Source organism: Mus musculus, chromosome 9, assembly GCF_000001635.26.
Source record: "Mus musculus strain C57BL/6J chromosome 9, GRCm38.p6 C57BL/6J".
NCBI classification, from domain to species: domain Eukaryota; kingdom Metazoa; phylum Chordata; class Mammalia; order Rodentia; family Muridae; genus Mus; species Mus musculus.
The window spans coordinates 122,766,133-122,789,986 of record NC_000075.6 but is presented as its reverse complement, the minus strand read 5'-3'; the positions used below and the strand labels follow the sequence as shown (position 1 = coordinate 122,789,986).

Here is a 23,854-nt window from a genome sequence, read left to right as displayed (position 1 = left end):
CACATATAGAGGCACCTGGAATCTGTTAGAGTACGTGGGAACTGAAAACCTGACAGGCAACACAACACACAGCACCACCTCTGAACTTGACCTTTTCTCACCACAGCAGTCTGTAAACATGGAACTATTCGGTACTCAGATGCTCCAGGATTTGATGGTCCAGAACTTCATGAGAACCACCATCACCAGGGTGCATGAGCATCTCCGTGGCAACACATTATTATTGTACTGCTTTGGGTGGGAGCATGCTTTTACCATTATTTAGCCATTTATGATTTGGGGCCCACAAAGAAACTTCAGTAAGCTGACTATCTCTTACTTTCAATTACAAACTAAGCAAAGCTTTCTGTGGCAATGCACAGGTTGTGTCAAGGATTTACCATCTGAGCAAGGCTGAGCCTACGATGAGGGAGCACAACAGACATGAAGAGTAGAGCCATCATTTTTAGCTACATGTGTATGTCTATGTTTGGGTATGCACACATATGTGCTGGTGCCTTAGGAGGTAATTGGAGGGGGCCGTTTATGTTACAGCTTAAGTTACAGGTAGTTGTAAGCTACCTGACATGGTGATAGGAGCTGGATTCGGGTCCGCTGCAAGAGTAGCAAGAGCTCTTGGTCACTGAGCCATCTCTCTAGCCACCCCGCTTTTTATTCTAAATGCCAGGAGAGTGCACTATGGTCTCAGCTCAGACCCACAGCCATGTACAGACAGTCAGCCAAGTTTCTGTCCAGCACTGAATTACAGATCAAGCTTTAAACTGACTTTACTATGACACAAGTTAACTCTGAAATAGAAGTAACTTTTAGGATTAGTTTAAAATAGCAATCCTAGATGTTGGGGAGCAGATAGTCGAATTAGAACCCAGGGCTGTTCACACAATAGGAAACAGATCTCCTACAAAGCTTCATCTTTATTCCACAGCTCTAGAAATTCTGATGTTTACCTTTCAAAGTATTAATCTTTAAAATATAACTACCAGACTTCTTTTCCTTAGCATTTTCTCTAGCAGTGATGTTTCTAAAGCTATTCCTAAAGTGGATTGTTCAAACACTTGTTGCTGGTTTTCAGAGGCTAGCAGTTTCTTTGAAGATAAATGTCATACCTCTACTTCACTCAAGGCTGAGTCTAAGTCACACTTCCAGTTCTTTTTCAGCTGCCTCACTCGCAACCTTCAAATGACAGAAGAGAGTTGGTTATGCTTACTCCATCCCTACGTCACCAGTGTCCTGAGAAAGACTGATGCACAGAAGACACCTTCAAAGTTCTTTACAGCCGAATTCTCTAAAAGCCACATTTGTTGATTTAGTATGCTTATGTATGTGGGTGTGTGTTGTATGTGGGTATGTCCATGCCACAGCATTCGTGTGCTAGTCAGTTTTCTCCTTCTCCATGTGTTCTGGATATTGACCTCAGCTCATCAGGCTTGGTGGCAAGTGCCTTAACTGCTGAGCCAACTTCTGGCCCCAGCTTCTGATTTTCTGGCTTCAGCCTTCTATGTACTGGTATTACAGACTTGTGCTACTATGTGAAGCTAAATGAATTATTTTGCTATCTATAAAAAAATAGCCTGGAATTGAATTAAACTAATAAATGAACTTAGGGAGAATTGACATCTTTATTTTGTCTCTCCATAAACAGTATGTTTAATTTCTTTCAACATTTCATGGCTTCCAGCATACAATTCGAGTATGTTCTGTAAGAGCTATTATAATAGTGCTGTTTTAGATGTTGGTCCCTAGGCTCATTGCTGCTGTAGAGGAACACACACGGCTGATCTGTGAGCTGGTGTTCATTCTGCAACCTTGCTGTACTCATTCATTAGGGTTTTTTGTCACATAGGTCTACAAATCATGTCACCTACAAGTACATGATATTATTTTACTTCCAATGTATACATCTTTTATTTTCATTTCTTATCATGTGGGCCAGAAGGTATGGGCAAATGATTTTAATGGAAATAAAATTATTTTATTTTGTGTGTGTGGGTAGTATCTTGCCTTGTTTTCAGTCTTGAAGAGAAACTTCCTGTTATTCAAGTATGTCTGTTAGTGTTTTTTTGTCTTTTATTTATTTACACTCCAGATTTTGTCCACCCCCTTCCAGTCCACCCTCTGACTGTTCCACATTCCATACCTCCTCCCCACCCCTCTGTCTCTATGAGGATGTCCCCACCCCCTACCCTCTACCCAAGCAGACCTCTAAACTCCTGGGGCCTCCAGTCTCTTGAGGGTTAGGTGCATCTTCTCTGACTGAACTCAGACCCGACAGTCCTCTGCTGTATATGTGTTGGTGGCCTCATATTGGCTGGTGTATGCTACCTGGATGGTGGTCCAGTGTTTGAGAGATCTCAGAGGTCCATATTAATTGAAACTGCTGGTCCTCCTACAGGGTCGCCCTCCTCCTCAGCTTCTTCTAGCCTTTCCCCAATTCAACCACAAGGGCCAGCAGTTTCTGTCCATTGGTTGGGTGCAAATATCAGCATTTGACTATTTCAGGTGCTTGTTGGTTCTTACAGAGCTCGGTCATGCTAGGCTCCTTTTTGTAAGTGCTCTATAGCTTCAGTAATAGTGTCAGGCCTTGGGACCTCCCCTTGAGCCGGATCTCACTTTGGGCCTTTCTTTACCAAGTTAAAAAAATTATCTTTCATTCCTAATCTGTCAAGAATTTTCACATTTAAACTCATAAAAGATACTGGTTTATAGCCCTCTAAAAAATCATCTAAAAGTGTGTGTGTATGTGTTGCCTGCATGTATGTGCACAATATGATGGTACCAGGCATGTCTGGTACCATCAGAGGCCAGCAGACAGGATAAGATCCCCTAGAACTGGAGTTGCAAATGGTTGTGAGCCACCACATGGGTGCTGAGATCCAACCCTGGGTCCTTTGTTAGAGTAGTAGTGCTCTCTGCTCCAGCTCCACAGCATGAAGACTGAGTACCATGTAACCCAGGCTGGCCTGGGCTAGATTTGAGTTCCTGATCCTCCTGCCTCTATCTCTCAAATGCTAGATTACAGGTATTGAGTTATCACATCTGGCATCTCTTAGTTTTTTGTACCCACTTTGGCTTTTAATTTAATTTTTCTGAAACAGGGTTTCACTATGTAGCCTTAGCTGTCCTGGAACTCATTCTACAGACCAGACTGGCTTCAAACTCACAGAGATCATCTGCCTCTGCCTCTGCCTCTGCCTCTGCTTTCTGAGTGATAGGATAAAAGGTCTGTGCCACCATGATGGGCCCACTTTGTTTTTTGTATATGGTAATACCTGCCTCAAAAATGCTGATAAGCTAATCATGGTGGCACATCCTACCAAGTGGGAGATAGAGATAGGAGGACTAGGAAGCCAAGTGTAGCACTGACTATATAGTGAGACCCTTTGGGTGCAAACAAAAACAAATCAACGGCAGACAGAAAGAAATATAGACCAATAGAAATTAGTCTCTCCAATTTTCTGGAATTATGTGTAAATTCACTTGGACTTGTTAAAAAAATGAGTAGACTTCTCAAGAGAAACTATCTGGTCATTGGGATAGCATTCTTAAAGGTTTAAATTGTGGATTAAATTTCTTCTATACTTTATACAAGTATTAAGACCTAGAAATCATTCCTTTTTATCTTTGTTGCTGAGCTCACACACGATTAACATTCACACCAATCGTTTCAGGGGCAGGAGGGTCTGGACTAATCCCTTCACTCCTGATGACTTATGTCTGTGTCTTTTTCTTTTAAAGAAATAACTTTGTGTCTGTGGGCACGTGCACTCAGAGGTCAACCTCACGTGTCATTCACTCCTCAGGATCTGTCCTGTAGGGAGTAGAGGAAGCCCAGAGCCTCAGACTCATGGAAGAATGGCAAAAGTGACTCAAGGGTGACTCAGAGAGAAGTGGTAATACCTCCTTTTCTGGTCCATATGTTGGTAGTATGTACAGAAAATGTCTGCCATAGCTTTCTCCCCCTGGATGTTTATACCGAAGACTGCTCCTACTAAGATTGGCAGCCTGCTTCCTTGATCCAAGATACTTCTGTCTGTATCTGTTTGTCTTTTCTTCATTCTCTCACCACCCCAGTAAGAAGGCCAAGCAAGGGCTTACCACCATCTACCTTGTTTTTGAGACTAGGTTTCTCACTAAACTCAGAACTCACTATGTAAGCAAGGTTGGATGGCCAACTGACCCCAGGGACCCTCCTGTCTGTCTCCTTGTACCAGGGTCACAAATATCTATGACTAGTCAGTCTTCACACTCATGTGATAAGCACTTTACTGACTCTTCTCTCCAGCCCAACAAGATGTGCTTTCCCTTTTCTCTACACGGGTCTATTGCAGCACTACTTGTTTACTTTTAACATCACTAGGGATGGAACCTAGAACCCTGCACATGCTAGGCAAGTGCTCTTCCCAAGGAAGACAGCCAGTTTTATGGCAGTATGGTAAATCAGAGATTAAATCATTGGTTGGAGCTTCATAAGCTGAGCAGACATAGTGAACGAAGGGGAAGTGAGAGCACCAAGCTAGCAAGAGTGAACCAGGGAGAAAAAAAAAGCTACTATGATTTGCATACGCATTGGCGCACATTAAGTACAATTAAGTAAGCAGTCAAACGGGAAGAGAAGCTTCCTTGCCCTTAGTGTACACTGCAGTTAAGTGAGGTTCTCAGCAGAGTCAGATTCAGGTCAGCTGTGCTTAGAGACAGGAAGAGGCTTATAATGGGTGACAAACTTGGCCTTGAGACAGTTTGGATTTCACCTCGCTTGGTCTCCACCAAGATACAGACCTGGCAGTCTCCCATCTTACCTGGATTTGGCTTGCAGAACTGCAGATATTTCTTGTTGGGATGCCTGTGCTTGATGTAAAAGCTTAACAATATAGTTCAAGTGCTCTGGGTCAGGTACCATCCCAGCTTCAATGAACTGCAGAAGAAGAGGGAGAAGAAGGGGAAGGGGAAGGGGAAGAGGAGAAGGAGTCATTCTTGTAAAAATGTGAAAGAACTGAGAGGCCAATGTATGAGAAATAACTAAGACATTGGCAGCAGGAGTCAGACATGGACACAGGGGAATCGAAATATCAAAACTTATTAGCAAAGTTTGAAACATAGTGTTATCAAGTGTTTGAGAACCACAGAAAGATGTATTCAGAATTTTAAGCAAACATGGGAACAATATTTTTGAATATCAAAATTGAACTTTCTTTCCATTCTTGGGTTGTCTCAACTACTTTGTCGTGTAATTTCTATCTGGCACTGTCTGTCCCACTGTAGCTCAGGTCTGGCATTGATGCCTCATCCCTGATGGTGAATGGGGAGAGGCTCATCCTGAGCTTTACCCCAGCCCTTGCCAGGGAAGAAATGGTCTTTACTTAATAAATTAACAACCTGCATGGCTGACGGCCTGGATGCAGTCATCTACTTAATTCTGAGACATTCCCCCTCGATTTTCATAGGCCCTGCTTCTTGTCATTCATGTACCTCAGCTTGGATGGAGAACGCTGACTAAAGTACCTGGATGCCTGTGGTCTGAGACTGGATGGACAGGAGGCAGATACCCAAAGTTATCCTAAGGCATTGGGAAGGCTTGAAGCTATGATGATTTCTGCTAGAGGTCATGTGACTAGACCACAGCGTGCTACCCTATGACTGGAAGACTGACTCAGCTGAAGGTGTATGGACAATACTTCTTCAGAGTCTACTATGGTTATATTCTCCTATTGAGAAATTACTTGAACACACTAAGATATTTATATTTTACTATTTACTTATTTTGAGGTGTGTGTGTGTGTTGTATGTATATATACATACATATGCAGACAGATAGATAGACAGATATATATATGTATGTATGTATGATTTGGGGAGCACACTTGCCATGGCTGTGTGTGGTCAGAAAACAACTTTTAACAGTAAATTCATCTTCCACCTTGTTTGAGACAGGGTATCTTTCACTATCTGTGTACCCTAGACTAGCTGTCCCCATTCATTTCTGGGCTATTCTCCTGTCTCTGGCCCCCATCTCAATAGTGACAGGCTTACATAATCAACATTACACCCAGCTCTTTACAGTCTGTTCTGAGTCTGAAACTCAGGCCCTCATGCTTTCATGGCAAGTACTTTTAACCACTGAGCCCTGTCGTAAGTCCCCTTAAAATGTTTTTAATATTTGAGAGAATGTATGACTTGCTCCTTCATCTAGATTTGAAGGGAGTAGCAGGGATTAGAAGTTGGGGTGGTGTCCTGGTTATATTTATGTGTTTGTTTTGTCAAGTTGAGTTATCTGAGAAGAGGGAACTATGATTGAGAAAATACTTTCATAAGACTGGTCTATAGGAAAACTTGTGATGCACCTCCTTTAACAGTGGTTAATATTGTCAGGCCCAGTCCATGTGGCTAGTGCTGCTCCTGGACAGATGGTCCTGGGCTGAGTAAGTCATGAGGAGCAAGTCAGCCAGTCCCTTCTTCATAGCTTATGATCCTATTCCTGACTCCACTTTCCTGCCTTGGTAGCCTTTCATGAAGGCCTATTTTTAAGGCATGTAAACTGAAACACACACTCTGTTGCCCAGGTTGGTTTTGGTTATGGTGTTTTATCACTGTAACAGATACCCCACCTAAGGCAGATGGGATAACAAAACAGCAGAAGGGTGGAGAAGTTGGGTTTTTTTGTTTTTTTGTTTTTTTTTTGTTTGTTTGTTTTGTTTTTTCATTGAGGTGCCATTTGGTCATTAAGAACTTAAAGCTGAAGCCAGACAAAGTTTCTTTTACTAAAGGGACTAGCAGAAACTCACCAACTCACTCCTCTTTTTGATTTGCAGGAAAACTGCCTTAACCTCAGTAGTGACTTCTGAGCAGGTCCTGGAAACTCCTTCCTAAGCCAGCCAATTAAACAAGCCGCAAACTGTTTTGGGGAAAAACTATTTCCTACCTAATACAAACTTGAGTCTTTGAACTATGTCTTTTAGCTTGTTTGGATGTAAAGCATGGCCAATTTTATTTTTAAAAAGGAAAACAGCTTCCCTCCTAAAGCTATGGAACTTTATGACATAATACATACAGAAAGCACCCCGAGGTCACTGTTCTAGTCTGTAATATCTCAAACCATTCCTGCTGGTCTCTGCACTCCCTACCATGCTGCAATGTTTGATCAAATGGACAGAGCCAACTATAAAACCTGTGGAAGAAAAATTAGCTACCTGGTAATTGGTTCCATTCAAAGCTACCCTGTCGCTGGGTGTGGTGATGCACATCTTTAATCCTAGCACTTGAGAGGGAGGCAGTTCTCCATGAGTTTGAGAACTCTAGTCTCTGTAGTGAGTTCCAGGCAGTCAGAACTATTTGATGAGACCCTATCGAAAAAAACAATCCCCTCCCCCAAAAAACCAATAAAAACTATCCTTTAAAATTGCTCAAAAACTAGGATAAGCATTAGTATGTCTTAATAAGCTAGGTTAGGTTAACAGCCTATTTATGAACATAAAATAAACTCTGAATTTCTGTTTTCTCTGGGTCTGTAGTTTATTGGATAGGGTATATTATACTGCTAGAATCAGGAGCAAAAACATTCAAGGAAATATTATATTGTCATTGCTGGACTCTGAAAGCCTCCAGATGCTGAAACTACATTAAACAATTTCTAGGAATAATGGCTCCATACTAACTGTGCAACCAACAACCTCGGTAAAACACCCCCTGGCCCCAAGACAAACCAAATCATTGTTAGACATTCTCTGGTTCCCTTTAACTGCTGTGCTTGACATACTTTTTTTTTTTTTTTTTTTTTTTTTTAAGGCAGGAGCTCATGTTGCCTAGCCTGGCCTCAAACATTACTTTTGATTCCCCTGCCTCCACCTTTGGAGGACTAGAAGTACAGACATTTGCCACCGCACCTGTTTTCATCTAGTGCTTGTTGGTGCTTATCAGGTATTTTGAAGCATTCAAGAAAAGTTAAACTTGGCAATTGAAGATGTAACTCAGCTGGTAAAATGCTTGCTATACAAGCGGGAGGACCTAAATTTGGATCTTCAGCACCCCTGTAATAAGCGAGGCACAGAAACATAGGCCTGCAATCCCAGTGCTAGTGAGGTAGAGACAGGAGTGGGCAGTGGCCTAAGCAAGCTGGAAAGTGATGCTGACCTCTAGTTTCCATATATGCACATACATACGTACACATTTATTTTTAATGTGTTTTAGGTAGCATTAAAATTTTATTTCTCATTTTGCTTAATGCCAAATTTTAAACCAATTCCTAACTACTTTATTTTAGTTACAACTTTCTAATTATATACTGATTTATTTTGTTGTGACTTTAAGTATTTCAGAGAAAGAATTCTTTTAGCTATATTTAAGAAATAGAGATGAAGATAATTTATAATAAGAAAGGAGTCATTTGAATACTTAGAAGGATTTGTTTAAGGGAAACTTAAAACAGCGGAGAGTGCTTCTGAACTATTTCAGGAGAAAAAGATCATTTATGAATTCTTCAGCTAGTAGAACATTAATAAAAGACATAATGAATTATGTGTAAAGAGTCTTCTTTTGTTATTCTCTCTTAGAGATAAGAGAGATTAAAATCATACCTTGCAAAAAATCTCAATTAAAGCAGGTACAGCATTCCTCAACTTCATAGCTGCCACATACTCAAATATTTTTAGTAATATTTTCAGAGCAGGCTGAAGGAAAAAAAGAAACAAACAAACAGAATTTCATGCTCTCAGTGTGTCTTAAATTTTACAAATTCATGAATACTGAAAAATATGTTGTCTGTGAAGTCTACGGTAGGCAGAAATGGAAGCGTTAAATTTTTTTTTTCAATTTTATTAGGTATTTAGGCCCTGGTGTTTCCTCTGTACTGGGGCATATAAAGTTTGCAATACCAAGGGGCCTCTCTTCCCAATGATGGCCGACTAGGCCATCTTCTGATACATATGCAGCTAGAGACATGAGCTCAGGGGGGTACTGGTTAGTTCATATTGTTGTTCCACCTCTATGGTTGCAGACCCCTTCAGCTCCTTGGGTACTTTCTCTAGCTCCTTCATTGGGGGCCTTGTGTTCTATCCAATAACTTACTGTCAGCATCCACTTCTCTGTTTGCCAGGCACTGGCATAGCTTTAAACAAGCACACAATGAGGGCAGAGAGGGTGATCATGGACCAGGTTACTCACCAGCATTTTAGCCATTATGCTGAGCTGCACTACCTGGAAGACTTCTTTCAATAAACAATGCTTGAGTAAAGAAATCAAAAGGTCATTTAGCACTTGTAAACTGAAGTGTATCCCTGGGGGAAACTTTCTGTAGTACTCCAGAAATATGTATGCTGAAAGTGAAAAAAAAAAAAGTCATTTACTGCTCTTAAGACAGCCATACTGCTGAAAGTAGATGAATCTTCTGTAAAGATATTATATAAATTCATTCCTTGAAGGGGACCAGAAATGTCAGAAGTATTTGATGAAAATGAAAGCACAAAGTCAAAATGGTGAATGGCAGTGACATGAGAAATCTAGTATGTTCAGCATCACTGTGCACAGTGTGATGTGAGCTGAACAGTGTGATCAGTGTGCACAGTGTGATGTGAGCTGCAGTGTGATCAGTGTGCACAGTGTGAAGTGAGCTGCACAGTGTGATCAGTGTGCACAGTGTGATGTGAGCTGCAGTGTGATCAGTGTGCACAGTGTGAAGTGGGCTACACAGTGTGATCAGTGTGCACAGTGTGAAGTGAGCTGCACAGTGTGATCAGTGTGCACAGTGTGAAGTGGGCTGCACAGTGTGATCAGTGTGCACAGTGTGAAGTGAGCTGCACAGTGTGATCAGTGTGCACAGTGTGAAGTGGGCTGCACAGTGTGAATCTGCACAGTGAACCACCATGGCCACAACTCCCAAAGGCTCTGAGGCTTGTACAGGGAGATGCACAGCAATGTGGTGAGGGGTGAGGACTACTTTGACACTTCTTACTCATTGCTTTCACTCTGCCAATACTGACCTGGAAGTTTTTTTTATTTCAGTTCATTGTTAGGGACTAAGAAATTATCCATTTCCTTTAAGAAAGTAGTTTATTCCTATCTAATTGTTTAATCTATTTTCTGTACAATACTTAACCATTTTTAGTTTTTTTCCACGTTAATTTTACTAAAATTGACTGAGTTCACTTTATCATTGTTCATTTCCATTCCAAAGTTTTCGCCCAAATATGCACAGTTTAGCTACAACTGCCTTAGCCAAACTACTTTTAATTTTATGTTGTTTCCACCACAAATATTTCCACACAAATGACCATCTGAATTACTCAATATTGCATGGAAAAGTCACTAGCTAATGGAAATGTTCAGCAAAACTGAAAAGTTGGGCTGGTGAGATGGCTCAGTGGGTAAGAGCACCCGACTGCTCTTCCGAAGGTCTGGAGTTCAAATCCCAGCAACCACATGGTGGCTCACAACCATCTGTACCAAGATCTGACGCCCTCTTCTGGATTGTCTGAAGTCAGCTACAGTGTACTTACATATAATAAATAAATAAATAAATAAATAAATAAATAAATAAATAAATAAAAACTGAAAAGTTAAATAGGTTTGAAAATGTCATGTAACAGCTGGGTGGTGCTGGCACACACCCTTTAATTCCAGCACTTGAAAGGCAGAGGCAGGCTGACTTCTGAGTTTGAGGACAGCCTGGTCTACAGAGCTAGTCCTAGGACAGCCTGAGCTACAGAGAAACCCTGTCTCACAAAATCAAAAACCAAACCATATAACCAAAAATTAAATAAATAAATAAAAAGTTAAAAAGTTAAAAAACCAAACCCAAAACCAACCAACACAAAGCAAAAAACCCCAAACCTAAACCTAAAACTATCATGTAACAATGGTCAGTTTTGTTATAAAGCTATGCTATATTTTACATGTGTTTTCCCTGAGAACATACAGGTAACTTTGGTTTTGTTTGTACAGGAGTGTGGCCATGTGTGCCAGAGCACATGCATGGGGAGGTCAGAGCACAACTTTTGGGAGTCAGTGTTCTCCTTCTACCATGTGGGCTATGAGGAGTGAACCAATTCTACGCTGTCAGCAAGTGCCACAAGATGCTCAACAATCTCTAGCCCCTCTGTGTTCTGTGGAGAGCTGTGCAGCCCAGGTGGGGCTGGAACTCTTAGTGATCCTCCTGCTTCACCTCCTCCGTGTTAAGGTTATAGGTATGCACCCTCAAGCCCAGCCACAGATACATTCTTATAGTCATTCTGTTTTGTATTAACACAGTTGCCTGTATAAAAGCAAATGAACTGCTAATATGAAATATCTGTTACTATATAATTCATGACTACAACGAGGAGTGTTGACTTTTAAAAAGAGTGGTTATAAAGTTGGTTAGTGTATGTGCATTGTTTACCAACATGCACCCTTCATTCTTGTTTTAATATATTTTAAATTTTTTAATGAAAATGATCATCCTGGGCAAGTAAGCTGGTTCAGTGAGTGTTTGCTGCTAAGCCTGGAGACCTAAGTTTGATCCCTGAGACTCACATGATGAAAAAAAAGAGAACTGACTTCTGAAAACTGTTGTCTGGCCTTCGCATGTGCACTGTAGCTCATATATATGTGGAGACACACACCCTTGCACTTGCACGTATACCGTAATACAAGTTTTTTTTTTTTTTTTTTTTTTTTTTTTTTTTTTTTTAAAGATCCTCCCTGTCTGGTTGGAAAGGTTTAAACACTTAGCGGCTGCCACCATGAAAAGTTGTCGGTGCTTCCTGCCTGAGAGCTGGGCATGCTTGGGTGTTAACTTCCCCACTCCTTCGTTTTTAAATTAGGAGCACATGTTTTAAAAATAACTGACTTTTCCTTTCCAGGTGTTGTCAACTCTCACAGTAGGAAATAATATCATGTGTTTGTAAATAGCTGGCTGAACTCCTGTCAGACTTACATTATAAAGCAGAATGAACCATGCTGCTAATCACACAGCATTGTGGATATACTTAGCGCTCTTAAGTGCTTCAGAACTGTATATTGTGTGTATATTACTAGACCGGAGTTTTCCAGAGGCTACAGACAGAACTAGAATATCCGACCCTGGACTGGATCCTAGATCAGAGGAAAACAGCAAAGGTGAGTTTAGTCAAAAATGATGTATAATTTACTGAAGTGGAGGATGCAGCACACTTACACAAAAGGAAACTATGCACCGAGATTCACAGGCATAGAGGAACAAGCTACAAGCAAAATTTTGGGTAAGAATTTAATTTTTAAATTTTATTTCTAAAGATTTATTTTCACTTTGTGTGAATAAGTGTTTGCCTATAAGTATCTATGTGCACCATGTGGGTGCTTGGTGCCTTAAAGAGGCTAGGGGAGTGTATCACATCTCCTAGAACTGGAGTTACAGGTGGTTGTGAGACATCTGATGTGGATGCTGGGAACCAAACCTGGGTTCTCTGGAAAAGCAGCCAGTGCTCTTGAACACTGGCCAACTCTCCTCCTCATTCTATTTATTATTATTATTATTATTATTACTATTATTATTATTATTATTATTTCCAAGACAGGTTGTCTGTATAGCTTTGGCTATCCTGGAAATTTCTGTGTAGACCAGGCTGGCCTCAAACTCACAGAGATCTGCCTGCCTGTCTCCTGGGTGCTGGAATTAAAGGCATATGCCACTATTGCCTGTCCCATTTCATTTTTACTTTACGTGTACATGAACATTTGGGTGTGGGCTCAGGCACATGAGTGAAGTGCTTGAGGAGGCACTGGATGGCCGGAAGTTCATCATGAGTGCTGTGAACCAAACTCAGGTCCTTTGCAAGGGCAGTGCATGCTCTGAACTACTGAAGCATCTCTTCAGGCCCCTTGGAACTTACCTTGAAATGATAAACTGCAACACACACACACTACACACACACACACATGCACACACACACGCACATGCACACATGCATTTGTACAAATACACATATATGTGCACACATGTGCACATACAGGCACACATCCACAATTCAGATGCTTTTCTTGTGGCCACTTATCCTTACAGCTTTATATCTTGACAGTTTCCCATGGTGCCCATTCATGTCATTCTCTTTTCTGAAACTTGACAACTTACCTACATTTAATCTTGTCTAATTTGTCCTTGGCTATCATTGTCCCTAGATCACAAGTCAATTCTCATATTCTCATATAGGGTCCTATTGCTTCTAGCTTACCAACTTCCATATTAGATATGGATGCCCTTGGATGTTTTCAGAGAATAAGACTGACACTGACACAGAGCTATTGCTATCATACTGCATGGCTTTAGGATCTGTGTCAGGGAACAAATGCATATAAACTTTGGTTTTTATCCTCTTGGGGCTTATAATCTAGCATGGTGAGGAGATGGAGGCAAGGGACAGGGTGAAGCTGTGGACTCAGACAAAGGCTAACAGAGGAAGCAATCTTCTCAGTAGGACTGAGCCTTGAAGGCTGACCAGCTATCTGCCACAGGGAGGAAGACAATGCAAGAGGCAGGGCAACACAGTGCCACGGCACTGAGCCAGGGCACAGGGCAACACAGTGCCACAGCACTGAGCCAAGGCACTGGGCAACACAGTGCCACAGCACTGAGCCACGGCACAGGGCTGCCGAAGGAGCCACGGCACAGGGCTGCTGACAGAGTTGTGTGGACTTGACAGGATGCTTCCCTGGCAGTGAAGGGAAATGTGGAAAAAGAAGGATGACGAGGGGAGATCAGGATGGAAAGTAGACTTGCATAGAGAGCAAGATGCTTTCTCCTTTACATATGCAAATGAAATTTCTAAGTCAAGAAATAAGAGTACATTAGGGAGTTACAGTGTTAGGTAAACATAGTTTTTAAACTAACGAAAACAAAATATTTTTAAAAATCATTTCTAAGGCCAATGGACACAATTTTAGGCAAGGCATTCAGTTTTTATACTTAAGTTTAAGAATAAATTTTAACTCTTTGTTTGTTTATTGTTTTTTGAGACAGGATTCTCTGTGTAGCCCTGGCTGGCCTGGCACTCACTCTGTAGACCAAGCTGGTCTTCAACTTCAAGATCCATTTGCCTCTGCATCCCAAAAGCTGGGTTTAAAGCATGTGCCACCAACACCTGGCTAACAGTTTTTTAATTAAAAATTATTGTGTATGTATGTGTATGATGCATGTAATGGAGTATGAGTATGGAAGACAGAAGACAGCTTTGGAGATGTGGCCCTGCCCTTCCATAGGTAGGTGAGATGCCGGGACCACACTCAGGATGCCAGGCTTTCACAGTCCACTTACTTTCCTGGACTAACTGTGACACTCAATGACAGCACATGTGTGAGGCCACTCACAGGAATGTACAATTATCATTTAGTTATTCCATACCTGCTCGATGCAGCAAACGCTGCTCATTGACACTTATGTATTTCCTAAACACATCCATGCAGATCTACAAAAGTCATAAAACATTAAATTACTTACATATGCTTTACAAACCACAAACAAACAAACAGTTATGAGTCTAGGCATTTGAGTAAGAGTTGATGTTTAAGTTAATTCACAGGCTTAAAATGTATACTAGACTGGTCCTTCTGCCTCCACCTCCCATGTCCTGGAATTTCAGGTCTGTAACACCATGGCCAGCTGAATGGCCACTATGGTTATGATGATGCCAAGAGCTGGCAAGGCTGAAATGCAGCCAGAACTTCCAGACATTGCTGTGCGTATGTTCTTCAGGAGACATGAAAGGAGTACCAAGAGTATCACTGCTTATTATCCAAATAGGGAACAGTGCAAACGCCAATCAACCTTAATGCTTGCTGATAGTTACTGATAAACTTATAGACTAAAATAGTAACTTTTACACAGTAAGGAGAAAGATACGTTACTAATTAGATGTCAAAAATACCAAGCCAAAATTGGCAAGCCAGTCGCTATGGTATGCATTTGTAGTCTGGGCTACTTGGAAGGCTGAGGCAGCAGGATTTTGCGATCAGCCTGATAAACACAGAAGACTCTCTATGGATGTACACATGAAATTTATATAAAGCAGAAACTCAGGTGAAGATTATTATGCTATCAGAGCATTGGGGCAGTCAGGTAACATGCACGAGGTGAGACTGTCTCCACCTCAGACAGGGCTTTACCTTCTCATCCCCCTGCTCAGGCACATGGACAAACTTGCACTGTGCTCGCTCACAGCCACGCAATGTGTTAAAATGAAGTTTGCAGTATCTGTGGGGTATCAACAACCCTAAGGGCTTCTGGAACACCTAGAAGATTAAAAAACCTTTTCCACGTCAATCATAAGACTTAGTCAAGTGAGGGTGCATGTGAGCCCCCAAAGCTTTAACATAAAAACTAGTTCAGCATGATTTATTTGTGACTTTTTCAACTTCTCATACAAAAGATTCCATCAGGATTATGACTGTTCTGTTTCATATTTTTTTCTTTTTCCTTGAGACAGTCTCTCACTATGTAGACCAGGCTGGCCCTGAACTCAGAGATCTACCTGCCTCTGCCTCCCACTGGGATTAAAGGTGTGCACACTACCACCTCTGGCTCCACCCTTTAAATGCTTATGCAGGGCTCCTCTCTCATGCCTCCTCCTTCACAGAAAGCTCCTTATAACCACAGAACACACTGCATTTCAGATTCATGTATTAGAAACAAACTCTCCTTAGTTTTCTGACTGACAAAAGAGAGATGATGAAGTTGGACTTAACCTAGAGTCTCCCACAGTTTATGGCTCTTCCTTCTCCTCCCAGCTTCCAGTTTCAGAGGCTCCTTCTGTTTCAAACTGTCAGTGGTGCTTACTCCTACCTAATGCCCACACTAAATCTGGGTGTCTGCAACTGTTTAAAAAGGAGCTGGACCCTTCTGCTTGTATTTCCCTGAGTATGGGGGATGAGGACTTACCCCCATGTTTTTTTCTCTTTTAAATATTTCACAAGTTTCAGGGTTCTGCAGTTGTAGGACAGAATGTCTTCCTGGAAATCTGACATCTAGATGTAAAAGAGCATTACAAACAAGCACATGAACATTGACTGACTTTTCAACATTGACAGTCAGTCCTGTCTTAGTTTTAACTCTGTCATGCTCTTTATTTGAAAATGCTATTTTTATGTAAATAAGTATTTTTACATAAGTCTGTTCACCAAATGAAATGTCTGCTGCTCTAAGAGTCCAAAAGAGAGTGTTTGTGGTGGTTTGAATAAGAATATCCCCCTCAGACTCTGCTTTTATATTTGAATGCTTAGTCACTCTTTGAGAAGGACTAGGAGGTGTGGCCTTATTGGAGGAAGCATGTCACCGAGGGTGGGCTTTAGGTTTCAAAAGCTCACAGCAGGCCCAGTTTTCTTTCTGTTGCCTATAGACTGGGATGGAGTACTCTCATCTACTTCTCCAATACCATGCCTGCCTGCACACCACACTAGGCTCATGATGATAATGGACTAAACCTGTGAAACCGGAAAGCAAGCCTCCAATTAAAATGCTTTCTTTGATAAGAGTTGCTTTGGTCTTGGTGTCTCTTCACAGCAAAAGAACACTGACTAAGTCTTTAGTCAGTAGCCCTGAGTCCTATTCTAGTTAAACACATCACCCAAACCCATACTAGGTACTTCTCTGGATATTTGAGAGGTTCACAGCCTAAACCCCTAATCCTCAATCAGGCTAGGGGAAATATAAGCATAGACACCAAAAGGTGCACTCTCCTTACACGTTCAGAGAAAGAGGGTGGCCTTTTGAGACATAAACAGGATCCTCAGAAATCCAACCTGCCAGAGTCTTGATCCTGAATTCTGTAACCATCAGAATTAAATATCTATTTAGACCCCTAGCCCGTAGTACTTTGTCACAGTACTTTATGCTAATTAGTACAGCAGTCATCATACTCTTTACAGTGTTCTCTTTAATAGTGTCTTTTAAAAAAATTAGTTTTATTATTTTCAATTGTGTGTAATGTGTGTGTTTGCATGTGGGTATGCACCCAAGTGCAGTGCCTACAGAGGCCAGAGGTGTTGGATACTATGGAGTTATAGTTATGACAGTTGTGAGCTTTCTGTCATGGGTGATGGGAACTGAACAGGTTTTCAGAAAGAATAGCAAGTAATCCTAGACGCTGAACAATTTCTCTAGGCCTAATGGTGTCTTTTAAAACAAGAACTAGGGGACTGGAGAGATGGCTCAGCGGTTGAGAACACTGACTGCTCTTCCAAAGGTCCTGAGTTCAAATCCCAGCAACCATATGGTGGCTCACAACCATCGTAATGAGATCTGATGCCCTCTTCTGGAGTGTCTGAAGACAGCTACAGTGTACTTACATATAATAAATAAATAAATCTTAAAAAAAATAAAACAATAATTAGGACATTTAAAAACATTCTTTTCTAAAGACAATTTCTACGTTGTGTGTGTGTGCCAGTGTGCTTGCCTTTGCACGTGCATCAGGTGGCAGAGTTAACACCAGGTGTCTTATTTTCTCAGTCTCTATCATAGTTTTCTTTGCTGCTGATTTTAAACCACCATTTTACTGTGTATCCCTTGTTGGCTTGGAGTTCATTATGTGACCCAGACTGGCCTTTCCCTCTGGAGTACAGAAATTACCATGCCCAGCTTCCTACCTTATGTTTTTGTTTTTCCCTTTGTGTATATGAATGTTTTGGCTGAATGTCTGTGTATAAACCAACTTTGTGTCTGATGTTCAAGAAAGTAAAAAACTGGAGATATATACACATGGTTGTGAACCACCATGTGGGTGTTGGGAATTGAACCCTGGTCTTCTGCAAGAGCAACATGTACTCTTAACAGCTGAGCCAACTATCTATTCCCTCAGTTCATGTACTTCAGACATGGTCTCTCACTGAACCTGAAGTTAATTGTTTCAGAAAGACTGGATGACCAGTAAGCCCCTGAGGTTTACCCCACTCCTCTCCTGAAATGTTAGTTTGACTGATGTATACCATCACACTAAAGTTTTACATGAATGCTACAAATGTGAATTCAGGTCCTTATATTTTCTTTTCTTTTCTTTCTTGCTTCCTTTTTTGTTTCTTTCTTTCCTTCCTTCCTTCCTTCCTTCCTTCCTTCCTTCCTTCCTCCCTCCCTCCCCCTCCCCCCTTCCTTGAGACTGAGTCTCTCTTCTACATAGCTCTGGCTATTCTGGAACTTGCTTTGTAGACCAGGCTGGATCAGGCTGGACCAGGATCACAGAGATCCACCTACCTCTGCCTCCTACATGCTGGAGCAGTGTGCCACCATATGTGCTATCAGATCCTTATGTTTCTGAGGCAAGCACTTACCCACTGAGCCATCTCCTCAGCACAAGTATTTTTATTTCAGTTATTTATATTTTACCTCTGTGTAGCATCTGGATATAATCTGGAACAGGCTGAAGGTATGCTGCATATAACTTTACAGCAATTTAAATTATGACAGTTAGAAGAGTTTGAATGAAACACACAACCACTGTGGGCTTGCTGCACATGCCTGTAATACTAGGTAACATGAAGTGAGTATTGGGAAGGTTCACAAAGAATGAGATGTGTGCCATATAAAGAAATTTCTAAACCCATTCTAAACAGAGCTCATTTTGTTTAGGGAATTAGAGAATTGTGCATTGTGAAAAATAACATAAATCCTAAACATATACAAATGTAATTAGTTAAAATATGAATATTTTAGGTATTTCACATAATACCACTGTCATATAGATACAGATGTTTTTATTTTAGTAGCAATGTCTTCTGTGAAAGTCCTTCAAGTTGACAAGAACTTAATAAGAAAACAGGCATTACCATTTATCCAGGGTGTTGACACTACATCTTGATGACTGCTTAGATTCACAGGAAGTGCTGATGAGCACAGAGGGTTGGGGCCCAGTGTTGCTAACTGACACTCAGTAGCTGACTCCACATTTCTAGAATCTTTGCTGTATGAACAGAAAAACCAAATCAGAATGTCAATGAGACTCAAGTAATCAGAAATATAACCTACTGCTATGCATGTACTATTCTATACATGGTATATCATGATTCAGCAATATTTCCAATGGAGTGCTCCTGTCTTCTTCAAATTTTAGTTTACTTAGTAATTTATGGGAGGGGTGCACATACCATAGTGAGCTAATGGAAATGAGAGGATAACTTTATGAAGTTGGGTCACTCCTTCCATTTTATGTGGGTTCTGGATCCTCAACTGAGGTTGTCAGGCTTGTAAAGTAAACACTTTTACCTGCTGAGCCATCTTGCTAGCCCAAGGTCCTGTCTTCTTAACATAAGACCAACATTTGCTGAATGGTTGAGGTAGGGATAGGAATAGTATTTTATGGGTTGATGTATAGTGTTCTCCATGGGGCTCATGTGTTTGGATACTTGGTTCACAGCTGATGAAGCTATGAAACCTTTAGGAGGTAGGGGATAGAAGTGAGTGGCTATGAGACAGGCCTTGAGGGCCTGAGCTTTCTGCTTCCTGACCTACTGAGACACCATGAATCCCTGCCAGCATTCATTTGCCATGAACTGTTCCATATTTCCCCTACCATAGTACATCATTTCAACCCATGAGCCAGAGCTACTCCTCTTTCCCTCAAGCTGCTTCTGACACACTTTTTGTCACAGTAACAAATCAATGAGTACAGAGTAGTGCACTACACCACAGCAACTCCAGTGTAGGACAAAGGGAGGGAGCAGCAAGATCATGAGTTTGAGACCAGTGTGAGTTTCAAGCAAGGTCTTGTCTCAATAGTAAAACCAAAGATCCAACATCCCAAAACACACACACACACACACACACACACACACACACACACACACGAGAGAGAGAGAGAGAGAGAGAGACAGAGAGAGAGAGAGAGAGAGAGAGAGACTATAGCAACCACCCAAACCTCCACAACTACCACACCACCACAACAAAAAGCAAACATTTTGAGACAGAATATAACTATCCTGTCCTATCCTCACTATACTGACCTTGAACTCCTAGGTCAAGACACCTCCTATCTCAGCTTCCTGAGACTGGGAACTTTAGGAATATACCACTGGACTTGATGGGAAATATTTTTATCATACCTGATAAAAGGTCCAAGGAATAATCACAGTATGTATTCTAAAGACAAAGCACTTCTACTACTCTCGTGACCACAGAGTGAGTTCAGTGCACCAGAGCAAAACTCCCTTTCACAGCTCATGGTCAATACCCAGGATAAACCATACTGCTAAAATATAAATGGAAAGCTCCAAGAACAATTCCTAGATTTAGGAATTGTGTTAAGTTATATCCTGTCCTGTAGAGAAGGATGACATCTGGCTGTCCTGCTTCATACTGTACAGGATATGAACTATCCTCCTATCAGGCTAGACACTGGTCAGTTGCTTATCCACATCGGTACAAGGCCAACTGTCATTGTGTTACACTGCCTGTATTCAAAGAATCCTCCAGTAACCACCCAACTCTACACTACTATGGCCACTGTTGTTTTACTCCATTTCTTCATTTAAGCATGAAGTCTGTCTTCTTACATAATCATGAGATGTGACAGAACAGGCCAGTATCATAATCATATAACATATTGTTATAATAACTCTATTACTGTTGTTTTCTTACTATACCTAAGTTATAGAATGTATGTATCAGAGAAAGCGCACCATGCCATAGGGTTTGATGCTATATGAAGTTCTAGGTGTCTACATGGTTTTGGAACTATCCTCTATGAATAAAGAGGGTTACTATAGAAATTCTTCTTCTGGATAAGTAAATATAATAAACCTATATACATTTGAGAGTTTCCATGAACAGAACCATAAAAACATACCAGGCTGATAATATAAACAACCTTATCTTCACTTTAGTGTATAGTATGCTATATAACAAACTTCATTAAAATATGAGTCTGAAAGTTACTTATGTAGAAAAATAATTTGATATCTAAAAGATACAAAATCATTGACTTTTTAAGACAAAGATACCAATATTCAGATACTATAATCTTTTAACCTTAGAAACAATTAATAACAAGCTTTTTCAGTGGATTTATCTTAGAGGTGGGGGATGTTGTGGCAGAGGAAAAAAACCAGTAAGAAGCAGGGATTATAGTTATAACAGCTGAAATTTAGTAGCACTAAGAGAATTTAAACATTATAAAAGGTATTCACTTGTCTCCTTTATTTGAGATATCACTGATACATATAATCAACATCCTTTCCTAGTAAAACAGACAGAGCAGCAGCAGAAAGACAAGCTGAAGGATGATGGCGCCTGCAGCAAAGCCCCGCTGCTCATAGAACTTCTGGCTGCAGCAACACTACCTCAGTCTGTAAGGAAAATGTTTCCCTAAAGAAAACTTCGCTTTCAGTGTTTGTTCTTTTTTTTAAAAAAGATTTTATTTATTATGAGTACACTGTAGCTGTCTTCAGACACACCAGAAGAGGATGTCAGATCCCATTACAGATGGTTGTGAGCCACCATGTGACTACTGGGAATTGAACTCAGCACCTCTGGAAGAGCAGTCAGTGCTCTTAACCACTGAGCCATCTCTCCAGCCCCTCAGTGTTTGTTCTTGTTGAAGATATGCAATGGCTTTTATGTTGGTCTGAATAAAAGTGGCCCCATAGGCTTATCGGAAGTGCCACTACTAGGAGGTATGGCCTTGGGGGAGTAGGTGTGGCCTTGGGGGAGTAGGTGTGGTCTTGTTGGAGGAAGTGTGTCACTGGGAATGAGCTTTGAGGTTTCAGAAACTCAAGCCAGGTCCAGTGGCTCACTCACTCTTCTTGCTGCCTGTGGATTCAGATGTAGAACTCTCAGCTCCTTCACCAGTACCATGTCTGCCCGCACACTGCTATGTTTCCTGCCATGTTGATAATGGACTAAACCTCTGAACTGTAAGACGGCTCCAATTAAATATTTTCCTTTATACGAACCTTCTCTTCAAAACAACAAAAACCTAACTAAGACAGCTATGAGGCACACTTGGCTTCCACAGGATCTCTCACTTGCTTTGCTCCTCAACCTTAGTTCTTACTTCTGAGCTCCCATCAGGGTGACTTCTTACTGAACAGCCCGATGGTGGGCCTTATCTTCAGACTTTCTGCTTCAGGGGGTCTGAGTAGGACCTACAACTGCATTTCTGACAAGTTCTCATGTGCTATTACTGCTCTGAGGATACACACATGAAAATCTTAACCTGAACAAAACTGGACTAGAGCACATTTACTTTCTGACTTGGATGTGCCTTGTCACAGCAGCTAAATGAGGGTGGAAGATGGTTTAGATGACAAATAAATGGGGCAGTTTCCTATGTTATAGTAAGTGTATTCTCTTAGTACTAACCATTTCAGATATTATGACTCTCATGGAGTCATACATCTTTTTCTATTGAATTTATCATGATTTTAAAACATTTTAATTTTAAGTGTGTGTGTGTGAAGATGCTCTCAAAAGCCAGGAGAGGGCATCAGATCCCTTACAGAGTTACAGATGGTTGTGATCCACCCAGGGTGAGTATTGGAAACTGAACAGCAACACCTATCACTACTTCTAATGACTCAACAGGTTACTGCCAGAGGCTGAAGAGACTGTTCAGCAGGTAAAGCTGCTGTGCAAGCATGAGGATTGGAGCACACAGTGCTGGGATAAATGTGTAAGAACAGGTTGGGGAGTGGGGCAGGGAATCAGCAGAGCAAGCTGCTTAGCCAGAAAAATCTTGTTGGAGAGCCTTGAGCTCAAGTGAAAGACCCCATCCCTCTCTCAGGTATAGAAGTGTTGAGACAGATATCTAACATCAACTTCTGGGTCAGACATGCACATCCATGCATGCATGCAAACCCACACATGTGCAACTACACAATAAACATGCAAACATACACACACACACATGCAAAGAATAAAAGTAAAAAATGACCCCATTTTACTACCAGCTTTAAAGTAACTTAAATTACCTTTACATTTAAAAATTATATCACAGACCTTTTGAAAATTTCATGAGTACTCTCTTGTTCTTCCATAACGGTTGCCTTGTCTGAACTTATGCACTGTAAAGAGATTATGGGTAAGGAAGTAGAAGTGAATACTTCTATGAAACATTTAAACCATGAGGCCTCCCAGATTTACTAGAAACATGTGGTATATAAAATAACAATTAGATGGCCTGAAGACAGTTTTACTCTACATAGTTTAAATGCTCAACATTGACTTAAAATGTCCTCCTGCTGCTGGGCACGCTGGCACATACCTACAATCTCAGAAGTGGAGGCAAGTGGATCACTAGCTGTGGTGCAGGGCAATCCTTAGTGATTTACTGAGTTTGAGGGCAGCTTAGGTTAGATGAGACCTTGTCTCAGACAGACAGAAGAACAACACTGAATACATGTAACATAAACATGATGCCCTCTGTTCAGTTTCACAAAACAAAACAAAGCATCAGGTGGAAGGATGTGTCATGTTCCCAGATAAAAATGTTGATAATAAAATGTTAATTCTCCAGAAAGTTTTACACACTGAAAGCTATTTTCAGGTTGAATTTGAAGCATCTTAGAATATATGAAAGGGAATCACAAATGCTTTAAGTTTATAACACACCTTAGAATGTTTTAGAGTAAGCTTTCCTACTGCTTATGTTTTCCCAATGATCGACAGCATGCTAAAGAAGCATGCACCAAGTATCAATGGGAAAGAAAGAGTTTAGTTTTACACATAATATTTAAGATGTTAATGACAGGGCTGCAGTTAAATGCACTAGCCGTTCTTCCAGAGACCTAGTCAATCCCCAGTATCCACACGCCAGCTCACAGCCTTCTGTAAGTCCAGTTCTATCGAATCCAACATTCATTTCTACTATCCACAGGAACAGGGCATGTACATGGTTTACAGATATATATGCAGGTCAAAGACTCATATACACAT

At 41.0% G+C, this 23,854-nt stretch overlaps 1 protein-coding gene across 1 annotated transcript in view; it reads right to left on the bottom strand.

Annotated features, from left to right (window-relative positions):
- The window catches only part of Topaz1 (testis and ovary specific PAZ domain containing 1), a 54,937-nt gene that overhangs the window by 12,149 nt on the left and 18,934 nt on the right, over window positions 1-23,854 (bottom strand). The window contains exons 5-13 of the mRNA NM_001199736.2: window positions 22,919-22,983; window positions 18,754-18,887; window positions 15,875-15,960; window positions 15,103-15,228; window positions 14,342-14,405; window positions 9,154-9,305; window positions 8,568-8,660; window positions 4,797-4,912; window positions 1,107-1,173 (exon numbers count right to left, since the gene is read on the bottom strand). Coding sequence (NP_001186665.1) covers window positions 1,107-1,173; window positions 4,797-4,912; window positions 8,568-8,660; window positions 9,154-9,305; window positions 14,342-14,405; window positions 15,103-15,228; window positions 15,875-15,960; window positions 18,754-18,887; window positions 22,919-22,983 — 903 coding nt within the window. The remainder of the gene's footprint in view (window positions 1-1,106; window positions 1,174-4,796; window positions 4,913-8,567; window positions 8,661-9,153; window positions 9,306-14,341; window positions 14,406-15,102; window positions 15,229-15,874; window positions 15,961-18,753; window positions 18,888-22,918; window positions 22,984-23,854) is intronic.